Raw genomic sequence first — 21,410 nt, forward strand, 5'->3', positions numbered from 1 at the left:
GCGCCCTCGGTCCTACATGCTTTGAAAATGCACTAGAGAGCGTTCTTCTGGCATCTTCCAACGGTTTGTCTGCATCATTGTGCAAGTCGAGTTGAACTGTGCGTCCCGATATGACAAGCATAGACTCATCTGTACGATATTAGTTCCCGCTGCATGTCAAAGGAAGAGGCATCCAATGAATCCTTGATGATGATCAAACTGATTGTCTGACAGACAGAAGCAATAAATCTCGATGCGAGGCTGAACAAAAACCTTCCAGTCAATCTTGAAGAATGTAATTAATCCTGGTTAGCTTAGGGCTGAGGCTGTGAGAACCGGCGTCGAATTTAGGCGGATCCAAGCCTCGATAGGCGTCCCCCAGCACTGCCCGTGATTTGGATAAGTGTAGAGTGAGTGGACAAGGGGGTGACTCAGAGCGAATGAGGAAGAGGTCACCGAATGCAGAACATTACAGTTTTTGTAGCACTTGCATAGAAAATGGTACTTACACTTTAGTCCTTGACAGGGTTTTGGTTGGTCTAGAGGCGTTTTGGTCTGCAGACAGTCCTTGATGACTCAATCGCCGGGGGGATCCCATGATGCGAGATAATGGGTATTGTAGTCTTTGGCCGAAGGAGATTTCGAGTCCGACGGACAAACTCGCGCTGGAACAAGGGGGAGCGAAATAGATTCGGAATAGTAGAACTTGTTGGTTGAGTTCTTCGTTTCTCATGATGTTGCTGTTGGTGATAATTTTAGGGTCGTGTTTCAACCATGGCCGCGTGTTGTCGGCCATTGAAGTCCTAGATTACGTTGTTCCTCAATTGTAAAATCCCAATTCATCTCGCCATGAACTGAGTCTTGTTCTAATTGCGGGATTGTCACTTGTCGCCCGTGTCCTGATCTCCCGCTTCGATACCCGTTTCTCGATCCCACTAGACTTTCAATTGATTAAACCTGCCCTGTGATGTTTACTGAATCTATGGTTCTGGCGGTTCGAACTGTCAAGGGTGGCCGTGGCTGAGATGACCCAGGGGGGAGTCATCGGCATGGGCATTTTCCTTGGGGGCCAGGACTAACTAGACTGAACAGGGATCACTTTTAGTGGCCGCAGACGGTAGGCAGAAACGGCCGTCTCCACCTTCAAGGCTGCCTTTACACAGAGAGAACCAAGCCTCTGGGAGGGAACACCACCCTTTTTACAAGTCTCTTGTATATATCTTCGAACCGCTTGCGAACCACTCACTTACGCACAACCAACACTACACTACTGCACACACTCTCACAAACCAACCCCAGGCACCAACACCCCATATTTTACACTTACTTTACAAGCCGTAAAGTCTAGTCCCCAGGCATCCAATAACTAGAAAGTCACTCGGTACTCTACTAGCTTACACAGCTTTCAAACTACCCTTCCTCATTTCTATATAACCCACCACCATCTGCCACTCTCACAACAACCAAACAAAACACTCAATTCATCTTACACAAACATTACTATAAGAGCTTGACTTTTATCTCTTCAAACTGTCTTCTCAATCATCACCTCTTATTATTGAGAACATCGTCCACAACCATCGTCGTCGAAGCAGCACTTCTTCACCACCTGAGCAGACTATAACAAGAACACATCGTCTGCCTCCGGTCATCATCCAAGAGGATCCCCCTCAGCGCAATAGCCGCTTAGAACATCACAACACCGACACGATGTGCACCACAAACATCTACACATACGTCCACCCCGATGGACGGCGCGAGCAGTGGTCTCAACCGACGCTCTGCGCAAACTCTCGCCATGGACAGGTCTGCGCTAGCAACTTTCTCTTTGAGCACCCAGTCCAATACGTTACCGCTCCCTACGATGCTTCTTCTTACCCTTATGCTACTCAACTCCCTCCTACGCCTCAGTATAGCCCTGCTCCCTCTACACCGTCGGGCTCATACCGCTCTGGAGATGAATCAGACCGCTCGTACACCAGCAACTCTAGCAAGAAGAAGCGATCATCTGGAGTCTACATCAACGGTCAGAAGGTTCTTGATCTGAACCGTCGTGAGCGTCGACCAAGCTCTCGTCACCAGGAGAGAATTGTCTTGGTCGATAGCCCCCCTACACCACGCACTCCTCCCCAGCAATGGAATGCCCCTCACACTGCCCCCGCATCACCCATCTCAAACACATACATCGTTGACTCTTCACGGGACCCTAACAAGCGCCGTCCTGTCATCGTTGATGAGCGAACTCTTCAGCCTGACCAGCGCCGTGTCCAAATTGAAGTCGTTGACAACCACCACCGCTCCAAGCACCACCGCCACTCTTCAAGCGGCTCCAGAAACTCCGACCAAGAGGAAGAGCGTCGCCAACGCCGTCGCGAGGAGAAGCGCCGAGAGGAAGCTGAGCTCCGTCTCCGCACTCGCATCGCAGAGGCCAATGCAAAGATTGCCAGCAGACCTGTTGCCCCAGCTCCAGCCCCTCCCAAGCGCTCCGCTACTTACAAGCGCCCCTCCGTCGAAGTCATCGACAGCCAGGCAGTTCTCACTGAAGAGCTTCGCCGCTTGAGCTTTGAAGAGGAGCGCCGTGAGGACAAGGCACGCCGCCTTGCTCGTCGCGAGGAGAAGAAGGAGGAGGAGGCTCAACGCGAGCGTCTCCGTGAGCGCATGCAGCCTAAGCGACGCCTTACAATTGGCGCTGGCAGCAGACGGCCCTCTGAGATGTACGAGCCAGGCGTGTACCGATATGAGTAAACGATTTAGTTGAAGGATTTGGTCTTGTATCACTTTGATCTGTTTTACATGGAGTTTTGAAGCAATGATATTTAGCGATTTGGGATATATTAGACTTGGGATTGGGAATTATCTGTGTACGTTTTAGGGAGTTTGATATTGGAATTAGATACCAGCGAGCGAGGCAATGAGCCGATTTAAGGATTACAGAACACTTATTTAGATACAAGACACAAAACAGAAGAAAAAAAAAGAACTCAGATTGGGTTTTGTTTTTGAATACTTTGGTCCCTACTTGCATGACTGTGAATGTTGGAGATGGCTTGAACGGTTGAGATGGGGATAGAGAGGCTCAATGGCTTGGATGGGGTGAGACACTAAAGCAGGTACAAGACATTCCACATCAAATGTGCAAGAATAGAAAAACCTGTCTGTCTCATGACTCCAGGACTGAGGGTGTGTGAGCTCGGTGTAAGTAGGCTGCACACCAAGACATCACGATCTCTCCCATTCAAACCCACAATAACCATATCCAAACCATCACGATATCTGAAAATCCTCCCTCGGCATCAAAGTGTAAAAAAAAAAAGGGAACCTCAAAACACCGAAGGATCGCGTATGCATACATCGTGAATCAGAACAAGGATGTACAACCAAAGTTCTTTTTGCCCCTGGTGGGTGGAGTGGAGACCACCGAAAAACACCAAGAATCGAAAGATGGGGTCGTTTTGGGACTTTGGTGAAGCTTCAATTCTGAGGCCGTGGAATCAAGATGTTTTTTGTAGATGAGGTTAGTTAGAATGCGAGTTGGGGGCGTATTTTGGATCTTAGGTTATGCCCGGAGGTATAGCATGAATTGTTGTTTTGGTATAGGTAGGGAAGGAAATAGATGAGAACAAGGGTTTGTAAGTGCTCGGAGGGGTTGTTTGCCGCAATCAGTAGCATTTGAATTGGAATCTCTCCATTGTTCGATTGCCTTGTCTGCCTAAAAACGTCCTACACTAGAGGGATGTATGTACTGTAGTTCTTAACCCCGCTCATGATGTGCCGATCGAGACATTAGCCGATAGGGCCTCATGACACCCTGTTTCTCAAGGCACCCATTATAGTTCGCTCTGGTGCAGGCATATGGTGGGGTTAAGTCACATTTCTGATTGATGTACCTGTATGTCTGGGATAGTCTCCAGTGACTCACTGTTGATCTATCGCGAGATGATAGCATGTTTGATAGAGTAAGTTTTGGGAAATCACCGAAGACGCCAAGAGTTCAGCATCTGCCGATAAGTCATGTCCCGGTGGTACTATGTGAGTGCAAATAGATTTGATAAAGATAATGACAGACTAGACTATCATACGAATGAAAACTCAGGCAGGCATGTTGAAGCCAGACCGTAGCTATATGCAGTAATGTTGAGGCTACTGCTCAGCCGGAGGAAATGGTGTTGAAACCATTCCGATACCATGTTGAACCGTTTCCATCCCCCAATTCACAAAAGTCGAGTTATTCTCAATTTAGTAGTCACTTCCTCGACTAATAACCTCCTTGTTCGACTCTCGAAGCAGGATCGTCTATAACAATTAGCATCCATCCCATAACTTCACAAACACACATCAAACTTACATGCTCGAACTGCGCTGAGTAAGAACCCTTGATATCAGCAAGCGGTTCATACGCTTCAAGAATACCATTCGAGACCAAAGAGTTCAGCTTCACAACTCGTCAGTAGTCTTCCCCCTTACATACGGCTATAACACTTACACCAGCGAGATATCGCTCTTGGCCCAAACGCTCAAGATACCGTCGACAAAAGACAATAGTACCAAACTGCTCTCGAATGACTTTATAAAGTCTATTCGCCGACGCAAATGGCAGATTAACATGTCTCGGCGCATCATGCTGTAACCCATAGCCGTAAATGCCCGCCTATTCTCATCAGCAACAACCAACTCACTCGCGAACATGCACACTTACATCGTCGTAAAGTCGTCCCGTACCAGTTGTACCAAACGTCTCAATGGCAAACACCTCACCTTCCTCCATCTTAGTCTGATCGTTGTTCTTAATAAACGGAATCGACTTTCCACCGTGGATTTGGTAGTGCTTGATGTTATGCGCTGAGATGTTGCGGACGGGTTTGACGGGGTATGTCTTTCCGTTGATTTCAACTTCGTAGCTCTCCATTGCTTCTTGGATTGCGGCGCTGACGTCGCAGATACGAACGTCGATACCAGAGGCCTACACATGTCAGGACTGTTATCTGTGAGTGAGTGAGATATTTACCTTGATACCGCTGTTGGTAGCATCTTTGACAGCATTCAAAAGATTATCGTACGTAGGATCGAATGACATGGTGAATGCACTATCAACGATCCACCCATTGATCTGCACGCCAAAATCAACCTTCATGACATCCTCATACTTGAGAACAACGTCCTTCTGTCCAGGGTTAGGCGTATAATGCGCAGTTTCATGGTTGAGACAAAGACCCGTCGGAAACCCCATTCCGGACTTGAGGTTATCACCAGGTTCAATGCCCTGATTACCCAAAAGTGCACGCACGCCATCTTCAATACCATTAGCGATATCGATGAGTTTATCACCCGGCTTGACGTTCTCCTGCGTCCACTGTCGTACTTGACGATGAACTTCAGCAGCCTTTCTATAATCGTTCAGAAACTCTGGATCTTCGAGTTGTCGACGACCCAGGAAGCGAAGTTCCTTAGCTGTAGTACGAGCGGTGTTGTATTCCTGAATTTCACCGACGGGGAACTCTTTGAAGAGATCACTGAGCGGGACTCTGGGAGGTGAAGATTGCTGTGTGGGAGCCTTCTTCTTCTTCTTTGGCTTTCTCTTTTTCTTCTTCTTACCAGCGCCGTCAATTAGCGGTCCGGCGGGAGCGTTGTTATCATCATCATCGTCGTCGTCGCCCCCTTCGCCTCCCAGACTACCGTCTCCGTCGCGGGAGAGATGAGCACCGCGTGGCTCTCCGCCTGCAGAGGATGGTTTGGACGAGAGTGGTCCTTGACCTGGCATGTGTAAGTGATGTACTAGGTATATGAAGGGCTATGAGATGTACCATTTCCTCCAGAGTGATCGTCTTCAGATGTCTTGGCGCCCATTTCGACATGAACGCTGCTTCAAATCCCAGAGTTTTGTTGATGAGTGACTGAAGCGAGGTGAGATGACAATGATGTGGTGTTATGAGATGGGGTAAGCGGTTATCTGCGGCAGAAACGAATATGGAAATGCAGCACATGGACCATGAGGGTCGCTAGCTTCACAATGATAGGACAAGCATGCTAGCAGTGAATCCTTCAGACACAGTATCGGTGTGCTATTGATGAAGTCTATCATGAAGCTGTAGAGACCTGGTCAGTATAAACGATAAACGATGCTCAGTGGACCCATCAGAGTATTGTTTCCTGACTCGCTCGAATACTACGTGCCATTTACACGGCGGCTATACAGAGTTATGTGGATTCAAAGAACATTCCAAATCGAAAAGCCATGATGGGTCCATCACGCAGCGGGTCTTGGTGGACCCCTCGTGAAGAATGAAGACCCTGATTACGAGTCAAGTAGTTCCCTTGGCTTCGTAGATCATCACAGCCGCATTGCAAGAACACGTGGGAATGATGAATGTCATGGACGAGAATATGCTGAAAAGTCTGGGTATAAATTCATCATGCACTCCATCATATATACCTCTCATCCCATAATGCCACGCCTAGACTATGTGCAAAGGAAAAACCATGTACAATGCTCGTGCCAAATACCATAAAGTACGGTCCCCAGAAACAAAAGACAAAATGACATGCAAATTCCGTGCTCTCAAATGTCCCAAACCATGATGCGTGAAATATAGGTAAGTAGAGTAGTAGGTGGACCAGTCGTGTCTATGCTGCTGGCTGAGCTCCGCCGCGTGGCCGAGGCTTGAGGTTTAGTATAGGGACATCCGCATTATCGAAGCCATGATGTGACGTGCGATCTCTCAATCGCTCGTAGTGTTTCCGTAGTCGACTCTCACCAACAACCAGTTCAAATCCAACCAGGAAACAGAAGCTTATCTCCAATCTAGCCAGTTCTGCTTCACTGACGCCACCCACTTTAGCCATCTTGGCATGAGGATAAGATAGATCTTCAAGAGCTTTCATGGCAACTCTTAGACCAGCCAGGACTAAACGATGTGCGTTGCGCCGGGTGACAGGAATAGCTCGCTCCTCAACGGCTAATCGGTGTATATATAGTGATGTCGCGAGGTATACTGCGGTACTCATGGGACAGAATTGGTGTAGTCGCTGAAGATATTGGTTGATAGTGATCGGAGGCTCATTCTTGCTGTAGAATTTGCGTGTTATGGCGCTGTGCTGCAAATTGACAGGCTGAGAATCAGCTCCGACGACAACGTAAGGCTCTGATTGAGGTGGCGGCGACATGAGACCTGGGTGAGGCTTCAGTCGCACACCATCAATGTCCCCCGACTCTGGTTGATTATCATGCACAGGCTCGGGCTTATCTTTGGCAGCCAATCTCTTAGCCTCAAGCTCAGCCTGTTTCCTCAATTTCGCCAGATTCTTATCCGAGTATGATCGCACAATGTTTTCCTTCTCGGCTTGCATACCACTCATATGCGGCACGGTAGGGGATTTTGGCGGTGGTGTCGGAGGTACATCGCCCGTTATTCTGACAAGAAGCTCGACGCCAGCGCTCAGCAGAGCGAGTGCTTCAGATGGTGACATCTCGAAGAGGCCATGATCGGCAGAGGTTTTTGGTGCGGAGGGGTCGTCGGCGATCAAATGAGGATCAGAAGAGGGCACCGGGGGAGGAGGCGGCGGTCGATCAGTCGTGGTATCGGGATGTCGCAGAGGAATTGTACCGGCCTGAGCCTCGGTAGTAACAGCCGTTTGATAAGACATGGCTGAAATAAGCAAAATGGTTGTAAAAGCTTGGTCGGTGGTCAAGACACAGAGCTATTGACGCGTCTCAATCTCTTAAGGCGCTGCGCAAGATCCGGCTCGACGCCTTTCATGATCTCACGTTAATCGAGACGTAGTGGAGGAGAGTAAAGACAATTTGGAGGAAGTTTTCGTATCACAGGCTAGGCCTGTTTTTGTTGTTGCTTTGGGTCGAGTCGGGCGTAGGTAAATAATACCAATCCAATCCAATACCAGCGCAAAGTTGCGACCTGTAGTGGGACGAGAATACCGAAGTGGAGTGGCGGGGCCTAAGATCTCGACGTGGGACCCTGGAGGAGTAGGTGCAGTGCGTGAGGGTCTACTAGAGACTTTATAGTTTATCGAATTCAGATACGGGAGGTATGAGATCGTAACGGTCGAGAGGAAGAGAGCGAGCGAAGCCTGATGATACAAGAGCCGGACCGACTACTTTAGCGTGGCGTTGTTTTAGGTCAAATGAAGGACAAGATGAAGCAATGAAATGAGATGAAGTGTCCGAGATGAGTCGCGGTCGTGAGACTCGGACTCGCCAGGAAGAGCCTGCTGTGAAGAACTCTAAAGAAATCAGATCAAGGGTCAAAAGAGAGGTTGCGAGATTAAAAAGAGGCTATTAATGAAGTGATTTGTTTGTTTTTGTAATGAATGAGTGGCTCGACTGGTATTGTATGTATGTATGTATCTGTCGGCGGCTGCCCAATCCAAGAAGGGACTTGCCCGCACTTGCACCCGCCTGCACCTGCCAGCAGCAACTAGCCGCACCTTCCTCCCGAGCTTCTTTTTTCATGTCACGAGCACGTGGTGCGGGGGAGAAATAAGATGAGATTTGACTGATCAGCAAATGCCTATCGTGATCAATTCCCATATTTTTCGCTCTTCTTTTCCCTAGTATCGAAAACTAATTGCCTTCTAGTCCTGAAAGTGGAATGCAACGGTCCCAATTTTATCAAATTAGGTCCAGGCCAGGACATTTACTCAGATTTAGCCTCCGTGATGGATGAATAAATGAATGGTGTTATTCCACGGTAGACTCCGGATATGAAAGCAGCATATTTATCGTGTTATCCTGGCAACATTACAGTAAATACGGGGTATGTTTACGCATGCGGATATACAATCCACTCGCTGAGGATCTAGACCAAAGGGTCTTTGGTTAAACTACTGCATGACCAGCAGAGGAAAAGAGCCGCAAGAGATGGTGATCTTCCCTGCCAAGGCACCATTTTGGCGTCGTCTGATGTTTTCCCCGACGTCTAAACACGGCCACCCCGGATCTAGGCTAAACCTGCTGACCCATCTGCATGAGGAGAAATATCAGAAAACACCATTCACATATATTCGTTTCAGTTACGCGCCATTGCCACGATTTCTCTTTTCTCTTTCAAATCACATAATCAACGACGAATAATGGGTATCAGTCTGAACAGTTTTGGTGGCGAGCCTACGAATCACTTACCTATTTTGGCCAAAGAAAACGCAACAAGAACCGTCCTTGCATGCCTTGTTTGCATGTAACGGAACCCTTATAAAGAGAACAGAATTGAGCAATAGCATTGACAAGACCATTTAACAGACTTTCTACATATATCCATATCCAATCGTAAGATGTTCACATCATAAGGCTCTAGTACACGTTAAATATAAGAGATGCATGCCATTACACATACCCTACACTCTCATTTTACCCCATCTCGATGTCAAAGGCAGCCTTGTGCTCTTGGCCAGGACTTGATGGAATAAACAGCTCTGCCACAGGTACTTTGGCATATTTGCGTCAAGATCCACGATACCAACATGAGAAACCATATTATTGCTCATTACCCTTGGTTCCTGATAGGAGCATCTTCGTACAAACACCGCTCACGACGAACAAAATGTCACAGTGAAGAACATTCGTGGATACACATCTCAGTTTAAAATCGAGAAACATATGCTTCAATTCGTTCCACTTACTCAAATCGACCCGATTGCAAGTTTGACTAGTGATGCCGCCTTTACAAGTCTTCAAACAGAGGCGATATTGGTGGTGAAGGGCATATTTGGAGCTGAATACTGCCAATGTTATGACTATCGGGTATACTAGATCGAAACCTGCTTGAAATTCATGAACAATTCGACTGATACTATCTTTAAAAAGTTCAGAAAAGGAGGGCAACAAACCTCAAGAAACATAGAGCCGTGTGGCAGTTCCCTTGCTCCAGATGAACCCGCCAGGATACCTCACATTGATGCATTACTCTCATAAAATAGAAGGGGTTGATGACCGAACTAATAGCGCTCAAGATCAAACTCTAGATGGTGGTTGGCGTCAGATCAAGAAACATTTACCAAAGAAACTATGGGAAATGTACCCAAAACATGATCATCGGTTCAGAATTGTCAAGTACGTGGAACAAATACATCGTGTTGTCTGCTGGCTTCAGGAATAGCCTTTGGCGACTCATTCGAGGGCCGGTTGAGGATAATCGAATCCCGAAACAGACATTGTTGCCGTTGACCGCGTGGGAAGTGAATATGTTGGCAAAGTCTACTATTTGGTGCACAATGCGTCTCATCGTTGGCATTACCCTGGCGATCAGTGGACTTATGAAGGGACATTGTTTGTGAGTTTTGATTCAAATGGCATGTATGGTGTGTATCGAAGACCTGGGCGTCCCAAAGATAAGAGCTCACGGGTTATCAAGGACTGCCTCATGGCTCCTGTTTCTCTTCTAACCATTTGATCATGTTCATGCCTTATCGGAAGTAATGAACTAAGGGCATGTCGTAACTGCGGTTTTCAGCTGGCAGATCCTTGTACCGGTTTCCCTGCATTTGTTTCCTTATGTCTTCAGCCCTCGCTCTCGAAGTCTTTCCTCCATCACTGTCTGGATCAAGATCAAGCAACAAATTACCAAGCTTCCATGACGTCCGTGTAATTTGCCCCTGGGTTCCTGGTGTTAGTTCTGCAACTTCGCACATCTCGAGTATTTTGCGTAGTCGTTGGCTACAATAGTTAGCTGAAAACCGCTTGAGCATAAGGCAAGGAACTCACAGTGCGTCTTCAATTTTCTTTTCTGCCAAGTCAATGCTTGAGACGATGGAAGATCGCGTCTGTTGTTCTGCTTTTGAAGTGTTTCTAGGCTTTGGACCATGGCATCGTAGCTTTGGAGCTGTTGAATGTGGTCGTAGTCGTCGCCATTGAGACTCTGTTTGCAAATCTTTAGCGCTTTCTCCCATGTTGACTTGCTGTATTCGTGCTTGGAAGCCACATTGTTCACCATGCTCTTGACACAAGTTGGAAGATGGTCGAGGTATGGTGCAAGTACTTCCCCTTCGAGCCTACCGCGCCTTGTATTGATGACACCTACTCTTTAATGCAAAACCATCTTTCCGGAGGCCGGAGCAATGTACGTTGCTTCTCAAGGTTGCCTTGCCTGTAGGCAGGCTCTGACACTTCGCAAATCAGTGTGGTATAGCCATGTCGCATCCGCCACCAATTGGCCCAACACAGGCATGCAAAGCCGCTGACAATTCACGGAACACCAGGGAGATACCTCTTCAGGGCTCGAGGGGGGGTTAATGGTAAATCAAGTTGTATGGCCTGCCACCGCTGTTGATTGCAGCACTATACGTTTCTCTATCGAAATCAGGCTGCGAATGTGCCCTGCAAGCCTTGTCCAGAATAATTTTGAAAGAAAGATTGCTGCGATTCCCTCCCTGGACTTTAGCAAACGAAGCGAGATGGGAACTAATCATTTGACCATACAAGAAGAAGACGACATGAATCGCTCAGCATCCCTGCCATTCCTCTCCCAAGAAGACCTGTACGACCATGAAAAGCCCTATGAAGTATGGATGCCAACAGACGACCCAATTCCCCGAACAAACTGTGTCTTCGTTGAACAGCACGAAACACCGAAAGAAGATGTAAGAGATCGCAGTGACGAATTCACTCTTGGTACTGGCGGGTTTGAGTTCATTCAACACGACACCTCGCAGCTTGCCATCACTGGCTCCGGGATAGAAGCTTGTGGACGCGAAGCCATTTTACCATATTTGAACGAGACTATCGAGCTGGTCAAGCAACACACTCAAGCTGAGAAGGCTATATGCTTTGATTGGCGAGTATGGTTCCCGAAGTGAATGAGGTTGTGAATAGCCGTTGAACAGTTTTCTTCGTACAGTTGCGCAAAAACAATACCGCAATACAGACGCAAGCCGGTGATGCCGTCAATGACAATCCGGAAGATAACAGGTATAACTTCATTCCACCAGCAAGAGTGGTTCATCAAGGTCATTCGCCAATATTCATGTCAAAGAAGCCATGAATTGACTGGCATTCACAGATGAGTCTGCAAAAGGAGGATTGTTAGTCGCCAGGAGGTACCTACGAATCATCAAGTAGGTACTGCATGATACCTAACTCCAAGAAACATGCCTGATTGACTCCTATAGCATTTGGCGTCCCATCGTGGAGCGCATACAAGATGCACCCTTGGCGCTTTGCGACAGACGATCTGTGTCTGCAAACGACATCCAAGCGTGCGACAAGATCCTGCCCAGCTACGTAGGTGAAGGAACATATTTGCACTACAATCTGAATCGGAAGTGGTACTGGTGGCCAAAACAGACGCGAGACCGGCCAGTTCTGTTAGTGAAATGGGATTCACTGAGTGAAGATGAGCTAGGTAGGATATGTGATTGACATAATCGAAAAGCGAAGTGAAGCTGACGATATCCCAGCATGCCCACCACTTGGCTCTTTCATGGATTATCTAGCGGATCCTGAAGCGCCTCCCCGAGAGAGCATTGAAGTTCGTACTCTTGTTTTCAATAATAAAGAATAGTGAAACGAGGAAATGAGATGAGTGGGTGTATTCAGTAAGTGTCTCGATGTAGCAAGAATATATTCAACCACAATCTTAGAGGCCTAAGTTTCTCAGCCCGTTCATATCCTAACAACAAACTTCAACCACCGAGTGACTTGGAGTCAGCTTCGACCTTGAGTCTGACGAGGCCATCTTTCCCCATGCTTCCAGCATCAAGATCTTCGACTTCTTCCTTTTCAAACATCTGTTTGGGCAAGAAAGCCTTCCAGGGCTGAGTGCGCTGGTCAGGCTGGCTATACCGGGTGCCTTGTTGGACCGATTCTCGTTTTCTGGGCCCATGATTCTTGCTAAGACCTCCTATTCAGAAAGGTTCATAAGGAGGGCGGGAAAATATACTTTGCCTATATCCGGAGGGAGAAATAGTGAAGCGACTTTGACTAATGGCAATTTACACTTCTAGGGAGGAATACAGATATTTTCCGGGGCATCCAAAATAATAGGAGATTGTCACATCAGAATCAGGCTCGGCAATAGACGACGTTTACAACACCAACAGAGCCTCATGTTCAGTCCGGATGATCCCTCACTATAGTCGCATGCCTGACATTCAACGGTCAGATAATTCTCCAGCTCTGCATAATACGGCAACAGGAGTACGCCACTGACAACATATCGTTGTAGACGAGGAAGTTATTCAAGCCTGATGTGAATCCATCCACAGCATTTTTCAACCTCATTCAATAATTGTTGCATGTGTACCTCCACTGGAAACACTCCACGTCGATAATTATTGTGCTGGCCACCCACTTCTGCAACACTTCTTCGAGGAACGATTCGGGAGATCTGCCTGAATCCATAGGAGAATCGTAATACTCGTTATAGATCCTGAAGAGAGGCCTTTAGAACACGTCAAGAAAGGGAAGTGCCAGGTAGATGTTCATACTTTGCAAAAGGAGTATGTCCAGCCATAGCAATCTTGCAGAAGCTATGCTGATCGATTGGCAGGGAACACAGTCATCATTCGCGAGAGGGATCAGGCTCTCATAAGACATCACATCCCCTCGACTAAGAACAAAAGGAGATCACTGGAAGAAAAAGAACTATTCATCAGCCCGGTCATAGAAACAATGCTCTTAATGCACCTATCAATGCTACCAGTCTAAACAAATCCCGGCATTCCAGCCCCTAGATCTAAGTCCAGAACAAACCCTCCACATTATCTTCTCGTTATTCATAAGTCTTTAGCAATCCGACGCAACCTTGCAGTCAACCACCGCAGTTTGTCCAGCCTGCACCTTAGCAATAGCCTCCTTCAACACACTCTCCAGATCCGAAGCCTTGTCAACTCTAGCAGCGTGAATATCTCCACCTGCAGCAGCCTTAGCGATACCAGCGTAGTCTGGTACTGGGTCGAAGGAAATGTTGATCTCTTCGTTTGTGGCCTTTGAACCGAGGCCGTCGGGGTGAACCAAGAGTAGAGATCTGCGAGGAGCGTTCCATCCTGTGTCTAGTTAGTATATTGGTATTCTGATAGGTGAGATGGCTTACCCTTGTTGTTGAGGACAATAGTCAAAACGGGGATCTTGTATCGTCTTGAGATCCAGTACACACTACCAGGTACTGTGAAGAGATATGTTCCATCTCCCACAATCTGCACAACAAACTTGCCCTTGTTTGTGCCACCGTTCTCAGCATCTGTCGCAAGCTTGATACCCAGAGCACCGCCACCAGACCAGCCAAGACCACCGCCTCCACAGTTAATCCAAGATCCAGGAATCGTGGGCTGGATGTTGTCGTGCACGAAACCAGTGTTGGTAACAGCTTCAATAGCCCAGATTGTATCTTCGGGGCAAAGATCACGGAGCTTCTTGCTAAGATGGCCAGTGCCGAAAGTATCGTCTGCGAGAGGCTCAGCGGCCTTAGCGATGGTAGCTAATTTGTTCTCATGGACTTCAGCACGCTGCTTCTCTGTCTCCGCGGCGTTAACCTCGAGTTTGCTGGCGAATTCTTTCTTGTTAAGAGCTTCGGTGATTTGTTGGACGGCTGTCAGACCATCGGCCTTGTAGCGTGCATCTGCTTGGATGTAGTGAGTTGGCATCTGCTGCTTCAGGGGATCAACATCGATGTGGAAGATCTTTGCATCCTCGCGAGGCTTGCAGCGTGTCTGGACCCAAGGTACGTCGCAGTCCAGGACGACAATAGTATCAGCAGACTCAACAGCGTCGTCAACACCAAACTTCAATCCGATCCAGGCAGGATGGTCAGCAGGGAAGCACATATCACAGCCGCCGGTGTCCAAGACTCTCAATCCCTTAACCTTATCCGCCAATTCGACAAGCGCAGCCGGTACCTTGTGGTTTCGTCCACTATACCCAGTTACCAACAAGGGAGCCTTTGCACCAGCCAAAGCCTCAGCGATCTTATCAACAGCACTTGTAGGAAGACCACCAAGCTCAACCGACTCCCAATGTTCCTGCTTCAGAGAATAAGGCTTCAGATCAGCCTCGAGAATCTCTCGTGCACTGCAAAGATACACAGGACCTTGAGGATCTGATGTAGCGAATTGCAGAGCACGGTTAACCATTTGCTTGACGTTAGCTCCTGTCTTGATCTCGCCCGTGTATCGGCAGTACTGAGAAATGATCTGTTTTTGGTCTGGTACATCTTGGATCCAGTGGATGTACTCTGTGCGACTTCCGCGGTGTTCGCCTTCTTGTGTGAAAGGTGATAGACCGGCGAATACTAACACGGGGGCTCGTCCCGTGGAAGCGTTGTGGACAGCTGCTCCGAGGCCTTGAGTACCAACATCGACGTGGACAATCACACATTGAGGCTTGCCTGTTAGTCGGGCATAGCCATCAGCCATTGACATGGCCACCATCTGAATCTGTCAGCTTTACCTAGGAAAGTTCAATGAATTTAGGCGTACCTCATTGGGACATGTGATGATCTTGGGGAATTTGCCCTTCTTCTCCCGTTGTCCCTTGACCATAGCCTCGATGATACTTGGATGATCAGTACCCAAGTTCACAAAACAATGGGTGATACCAGCATCCCAGATAGCCTCGAAGAAAGCAAAAGATGCGGTATACATATCCTCACTTGCTGTTGAGTAAGGACGAGTCATAACTGCTGTGGGTGAAGGTGTGTGAAGAGCTGTTGATGCTTTTGAGTGGCTGGCAGATAGAGACAGAGAGGGGCTTTTTCCATCTCTTTGAGAAAGTGATGAGATCACTGCAGTATTGTATCTCCTCACTGAGGATTGAAGCTGTGCTTGACGACATTTTGAGAGGCTTTGAGCGGCTAATCTGGAGCGTTGAAGCAAAACCATGATGAATTGTGTTCTTTGGTCAGGTTAGCATCTGAATGTGTATGCACGAAGTGATGATGAGGCTCAATCATGCATGTTGGCGGTGTAAGTGCCACCCCCAAAGCATAAACAAACACCGACCTCACTCACTATCTCCATACTTACTTCAGTATCCCAGTTAATGATCAGCGCCAATCAGATATGAGGCTGTATACGAAATGGTTGCTGTAAGAAACTTGTAGTTGTAACAAACACAAAACAGAAACAGCCCGGGTTTTGTTGTCAAAGTATCGTAACGCCCTTTGTTGTGTCCAAGCGGGTCTACACAAATGCCGTGTCTGGCCGTATCCGTTGTGCTCACGCGGCAGGTGTGTTACGGTGACAAGATAATGCGGGGTTAGGGAGGGGGGAAGCTAGAGGGATAACTGTGGAAATAGGGCGTTTTTGACAAGGGTTTTTATCAGGGAAGGAATGACATGTTGGTATAGGGGACTTTGACATGATAAAGATTATAGATAAGGGTTGGGCTTCTGCTCTATGCAGTAGAGAAAGCTGGACCACTCACGACTTTGATGGACAGTTGGGAACTAATTGTATTTGTGTTGAATGGGATGTTACCCCAGATTTTGAGGTGAAGCTCCCCACTAGTTTACGCCAGAAGATCTAGATACGCGGGGAAATGATGCACTAGAAAGCTGAAGCGGGTCAATCTCATTAACAAGAACTCCAACGTGATCGAACAACTCTAGACTACAAGAAGTGGAAACATCGGTGAAGCAATCAATTCACCTATCCTATCTGTCAGTCTGTCGTACAATAAACCAATCTGGTAACCAATACCCGACCTCTATCGGCCCCTCTACGGCATCCATCGGAGGCTCGGAGGCTCGGAGCCGGTGCCTCACAATCTCATTCCTCATTCGTTGGACAAGTCGCCCCGTGACAGTTCCTTAATCTTGAAGACAATTCCGCTCTAGTCAGCCGGCTCAACGCTCTGCGGATTTCTGAACACCTGGTCCGGATCCCACCTCTTCTTTATGTCCTGAAGCCGTGGAAGATTGTCCGCCCAGTAGAGCTCCTGCGCCGCTTTTCGGTCGAGCCACGCATCGACGTACCCGGCATAAGTGGAGCGTGCGCCCGGACCCGACCGTTGGATCCGGTGGTGAATCCCGTCCAAGAGCTTCCGTGTCGCTGCCGATACTTTGCCAACTCCGATGCCGTAGGATTGATACATAATGACACTGTCCCGGTGTGGGTATGCCGTTGCATTGACGGGCGTATCCATCATGGCGCCGCCTTCGGTGTTGAAAATGATCGTGAATGGTGTCGATTGGCTGTGAGAATCTTCGAGGTATTGAAACAAATCCGTGATGGCCGTGTCATTCAGCAGATCTTGTTCGTTGATCGACAAGGACTTGGAATAGAACGCGGTCGGAATGCTGGCCAAGGTGCAACCAGCGGCTTCAGCCTCATGAAGCAAATGACCCATCCAGTTTGTAAGCCACACTGCACCCTTGCTGGCACCAGGAAGGCGAGCAGGGATCCCCGATGCCTGATATTCAGCCTCTGAACCGAAGAAAGTTCCTGTGATGAGGGCTCCAAGGGGCTGAACGACGAAAAGACTGGCGAATCGTCGATCCATAGTTGGATCCCCAACTAATGCCTGCCATTCCTTGTATAAATCGGCCGTCTCAGTTTGTGAGCCAAGAGTAAGGCTGTAGCTGTATTGAACAATATTGCCGGGCTCTGGGTGAGTCTTGACCACAAACCTCGTTACGATACCAAAGCTTGCCCCTGCACCGCGCATCGCCCAGAAGAGATCGGGTGTTCTGTTTTGACTGGCTAGATAAATCGTGCCGTCTGCTGTCACGACCTCCATTTCGACGACGTGATCCAGAGCATTTCCCCACATTCGAGATATAGGTCCAAGGCCGCCCTTGGTATTGTTAACAGTAGCCAGATATGTGCCTAGGGAGACTTACTACTGTCAAGTGGCCCCCTGTACCAACACTTGGACAAGTTCCATGGGCGATGGCTCGCCTTCCGAATGTGTGAAGATTCTTGTCTAGTTCGCCAAGATTGGTGCCTGCTCCAAACGATGCGTACCAAATTTCATTGTCCATCTCGAAGTCCTTGAGGTTGACTAGGTCGATCGACACGGCACCATTATTTCCACCCAGGCCGTAGTTGCTACCTAGTCAGCTGTGATTTGAAGATATTTGACGGGAGCTTACCCGTAGGAGTGGCCTCCGGACTTTGCCTGCACTTTGAGACCACTCTGTTTGGCACACTTGACTGTCTCGGAGACTTCGATGACATTCTGGGGACGAATGACAGCGGCTGGAATCACTGGGAACTCGAGATTGAACGGCTTCGCCCACTAAGCGAAGAGCGGATCACTCGGGTACGTGACGCAGGAGCTGCGGTTTGCACAGACAGCATCCAGACAGTCGCGGATGGAGATGCTTTGACCGTTGCCCATGGTGAATAGAAGATTGGTAGAAAGAAGGATGCCTCTGAAACGTGAGAAATTCTTCGCAGGGGAAGAAAACGGCATATTATATGTAGCGATAAAGATGGTGCTAAGATGTTAAACGGTTCTAGGATGAAGATCTTGAAGAAGGTCGCACGCGGGATGCCGCTGATACTCTATTGGCCCATCTCGGAGATCGCTCCCGAGGCTGATGTTCCTTCCGTCTTATAAGAGTTGTACAAGACGCAAATTGGAAGCAAACAGTTTTGATGTTGCCGGCAGTCGCGACCCGAGATGAGCCACAACCCGATGGTGTGCGCCGACTTTGGCGATGTCTGTACGCTGACGAAATATACAAGCTGTCGCATTTCAAGCCATTTAATTTTGCAGGATTATCCTTTGAGATGATCTCATTGAGCAGTTTGGGAACTACACTGCTCTATGAGGAGGAAGTCGCCGAAGGTGATGGAGTAAATACACTTGTACACATATCTTGGCCACAAACTTATTCAACTCCCCTGAACAAACTTAGATAACTAATCACATATCTTTCTGCCTAGAAAGCGATATTTGAAGGAAGCAAAGCGATCGTAATATAGCACAGTATCCGAATACTTCCGCCTCTATCTCCAATCCAGTGCCGACCCTTGCAGGACACAGACCAAGTATCGATATGCAAAATACCGCCAAGAGCATCGTATCAAGGGTCACATCGTACTTGAATGACTTCTGGAAATTTAGTACACCACTTGCATTGTGTTGAAGACTGGCTGAAGGTCAGTGCTGATCATAAGGCGAAAAGCAACCACTTAGATAGAAAACTTGGTTCATCTAGTGGCTGGGCGCATTCCAAGAATTATCATAGTCTTAGGGTCTACTACAGAAATTCTCATCTACGCTCTTTATAAACTTTAGGTTTATCCAGTCCAAGTTCATCAAATTGCTGAAGATTTCATCCAGTATAAACTTTCCTCGACCAGGTATGGTCAATTTTCCTTAACAAAAAGGCAAATATAAACTTGACAAAGAATTCAGTATTAGTTAATTTGTTAATTTTATTAACTTTGAGTTAAGTTTTCATTAACCTCATGTAAGCTCATCAATATGAGCAGAACACGTCCACCAAAGCTTCCCATGGGCTCCTACATCAAATTTTACTCATGAACATACATTAATAAACTTTATTGATGATAACATGACTCATAATCTCCAATAGCTCTATCAGAGGGTGCTTTAACATCCACTCTCCTTCTTTTATCTTTGTGCGCAAAACCTTGACATTGCTTTAATTTCACAGCCGACTGCCATGTTTGCATGCCTGAAGCTTTATCACATACATTGTATGGTTGGAACCTTCACCGTTTGGCCATCCCAATTAGTTAACCTTGTCTTTAAGTTATCAAGCTTTATTGTTTATTCCAACCTGTATAAGCTCAGTAAGCCTTTAGAACCATGACCTTGATATCTAGCTGCCTAAAGTATTCCTTCTGCAATTCTTCTTAAGTTTCACCTTGAAAGAGCTTCATCATATTCAGTGAATCATACCCGTGATCATAATGTTCGCCTCAGCCTTAATGTAGGCATCAACCTGTGAACGTGAAGAGAGGAGTCACGACCTCGAGGTCTGTTTATTCACTAAGTTCTGTGTGGTGATTATAAGCTCTCAGCCACAGGTCTCAACTGCAAATAACACATCTAGCTCACTATTTCTGTTTATTCACGGTCCTGGGTCAGTGATTCCTGCCCTCCCTCTCCTGGGTATAAATACCCCCCTTTGGTCCTCCTTCACTTGATTCTTTTTCTTCTTCTTTTCATCATTCTTCAATTAGACCTCTTGTTTTTCGCCGTCAAATTCTATCTGTTAAACACTACCACATCATCCTATCACAATGGAGTTCCCTTCCAGCCCAACTCACAAGCGAAAGCCTATCGGTAATCTCTTTAATCATGATTCTTCTGCCTCTAAGAAGCCCCCTTCGAGCCCTGTCAAGCGTACCAAGATGCTTTCAGACCTTCAACGCTCCGTTCGCCAGAACTGGCCTACCATGCGACAACCTTCTACCCAGGTCCCTATGACTATCCGCGCCGACAGTAGCTATCGCACCTACGCTGCCGATCAAGACCCGAAAGTCCTTTTTGAGAAAGCAACTCGATACCTGGGCTCCATGAGAGGTGTTGAGCGCACGCCAGAGCAACAAGAGATCCTCATCAAGGAGATTCATGAGTCCATCATCCACGCAATCTTTGGTAGCAACAGGATTGAGGGTGCTGGTCTAGGTTTTGACGTTACCCTCCATCTTTGTCGCAAGATTCTGCGAGGAGAGCCTGTCCCTGAGATCGACGAGCGTGACCCGGACTACGAATCAAAGCTTCTAGAGCTGTACAACCACGACAAGACACTGAAAGGCCGACCTCGCCAGTACGTCCTTCGCGGACGCCGAGAGATCGTTCAGCATATGCGAGCATTCCAGCACATCATTCATCATTTTGTTGTCCTTGAAGAGGACATGACAGAGGATCTCATCAAAGAAACGCACGCAATCCTCTGCAAAGGAGTTTCGATCATCGACCCAGAATATCCCGAAGTCCACTACGAGGAGTACGCTGGAAAGTATCGCAATGTCGCCGTGGGCGCTGGAAACACAATGTTCGTGACGCCAAAGTTTGTCCCAGACAAGATGAGAGAGATGTGCGCCAACATGAAGAAAGATATTGAAGAGGGGGAAGCTCAAAACTCGCTGGACCCATTCTCTCTTTCTTCCAAGTATTCGCTCAGATTTGTTGAGATCCATCCTTTCCGAGACGGCAATGGACGCATGTGCCGCATGATCCTGAACGCAATTCTTTTCCGCTATGCTGGCATTGTCGTCCCCATTGGTGAGAGGGAGGAGGACCGGGTTGAGTACATGGACATCAAGAAGCGAGCCTCAAGGGATATGGAAGGACATGGGGAGTATGCCACTTTTGTATTGAAGAAGGGGGCGCGAGCTATCCAGAAGTTGAAGAAGAAACTTCATGGAAAGAGGTCAGCTTAGATAGCCAAAACAGTGAGCTAGAATTACGACAAGTTTTAATTTACAAGATGAGCTGACATGAGACATGGCATGGGAGGCACAAGCCCATCTTGTCTCATCACAACTCATCACAACTCATCATAACT

At 47.6% G+C, this 21,410-nt stretch overlaps 7 protein-coding genes across 7 annotated transcripts; 3 read left to right on the top strand and 4 right to left on the bottom strand.

Annotated features, from left to right (window-relative positions):
- Positions 1–1,689: 1,689 nt before the first annotated feature.
- Positions 1,690–2,724, top strand: BKA55DRAFT_684941 (uncharacterized protein; the record flags this gene model as incomplete). The annotated part of the gene is made up of 1 exon (XM_046198721.1): positions 1,690–2,724. One exon carries the CDS (start codon positions 1,690–1,692, stop codon positions 2,722–2,724), a length of 1,035 nt encoding a protein of 344 aa, XP_046055484.1.
- A 1,491-nt stretch (positions 2,725–4,215) lies between these two features.
- Positions 4,216–5,823, bottom strand: BKA55DRAFT_684942 (peptidase M24, structural domain-containing protein; the record flags this gene model as incomplete). Its single annotated transcript, XM_046198722.1, has 6 exons — positions 4,216–4,272; positions 4,325–4,411; positions 4,463–4,627; positions 4,676–4,939; positions 4,985–5,730; positions 5,781–5,823. The coding sequence occupies 6 exons, from the start codon at positions 5,821–5,823 to the stop codon at positions 4,216–4,218; spliced, it is 1,362 nt and encodes a 453-aa protein (XP_046055485.1).
- Positions 5,824–6,600: 777 nt separating this feature from the next.
- Positions 6,601–7,620, bottom strand: BKA55DRAFT_590014 (cyclin-domain-containing protein; the record flags this gene model as incomplete). The annotated part of the gene is made up of 1 exon (XM_046195029.1): positions 6,601–7,620. One exon carries the CDS (start codon positions 7,618–7,620, stop codon positions 6,601–6,603), a length of 1,020 nt encoding a protein of 339 aa, XP_046055486.1.
- Positions 7,621–10,946: 3,326 nt separating this feature from the next.
- On the top strand, positions 10,947–12,539 carry BKA55DRAFT_188315 (uncharacterized protein). Its single transcript, XM_046185065.1, has 5 exons — positions 10,947–11,763; positions 11,823–11,931; positions 11,985–12,039; positions 12,094–12,326; positions 12,382–12,539. Exons 1-5 carry the CDS (start codon positions 11,218–11,220, stop codon positions 12,483–12,485), a joined length of 1,047 nt encoding a protein of 348 aa, XP_046055487.1. The 5' UTR covers positions 10,947–11,217; the 3' UTR covers positions 12,486–12,539.
- Positions 12,540–13,669: 1,130 nt separating this feature from the next.
- BKA55DRAFT_188489 (thiamine pyrophosphate enzyme, N-terminal TPP binding domain-containing protein) lies at positions 13,670–16,102 on the bottom strand. Its single transcript, XM_046185066.1, has 4 exons — positions 15,943–16,102; positions 15,397–15,811; positions 14,016–15,348; positions 13,670–13,968 (listed from the first exon to the last, which is right to left on the bottom strand). The coding sequence occupies exons 2-4, from the start codon at positions 15,796–15,798 to the stop codon at positions 13,709–13,711; spliced, it is 1,995 nt and encodes a 664-aa protein (XP_046055488.1). The 5' UTR covers positions 15,799–15,811; positions 15,943–16,102; the 3' UTR covers positions 13,670–13,708.
- Positions 16,103–16,750: 648 nt separating this feature from the next.
- On the bottom strand, positions 16,751–18,259 carry BKA55DRAFT_499871 (uncharacterized protein; the record flags this gene model as incomplete). Its single annotated transcript, XM_046186692.1, has 4 exons — positions 16,751–17,713; positions 17,760–17,967; positions 18,012–18,126; positions 18,211–18,259. 4 exons carry the CDS (start codon positions 18,257–18,259, stop codon positions 16,751–16,753), a joined length of 1,335 nt encoding a protein of 444 aa, XP_046055489.1.
- A 1,810-nt stretch (positions 18,260–20,069) lies between these two features.
- BKA55DRAFT_556374 (fido domain-containing protein) lies at positions 20,070–21,408 on the top strand. The gene has a single exon (XM_046191690.1). The coding sequence runs from the start codon at positions 20,140–20,142 to the stop codon at positions 21,283–21,285; it is 1,146 nt and encodes a 381-aa protein (XP_046055490.1). The 5' UTR covers positions 20,070–20,139; the 3' UTR covers positions 21,286–21,408.
- Positions 21,409–21,410: the final 2 nt, after the last annotated feature.

This window comes from Fusarium redolens, assembly GCF_020744475.1.
Source record: "Fusarium redolens strain MPI-CAGE-AT-0023 chromosome Unknown BKA55scaffold_2, whole genome shotgun sequence".
Classification (NCBI taxonomy): Eukaryota; Fungi; Ascomycota; class Sordariomycetes; order Hypocreales; family Nectriaceae; genus Fusarium; species Fusarium redolens.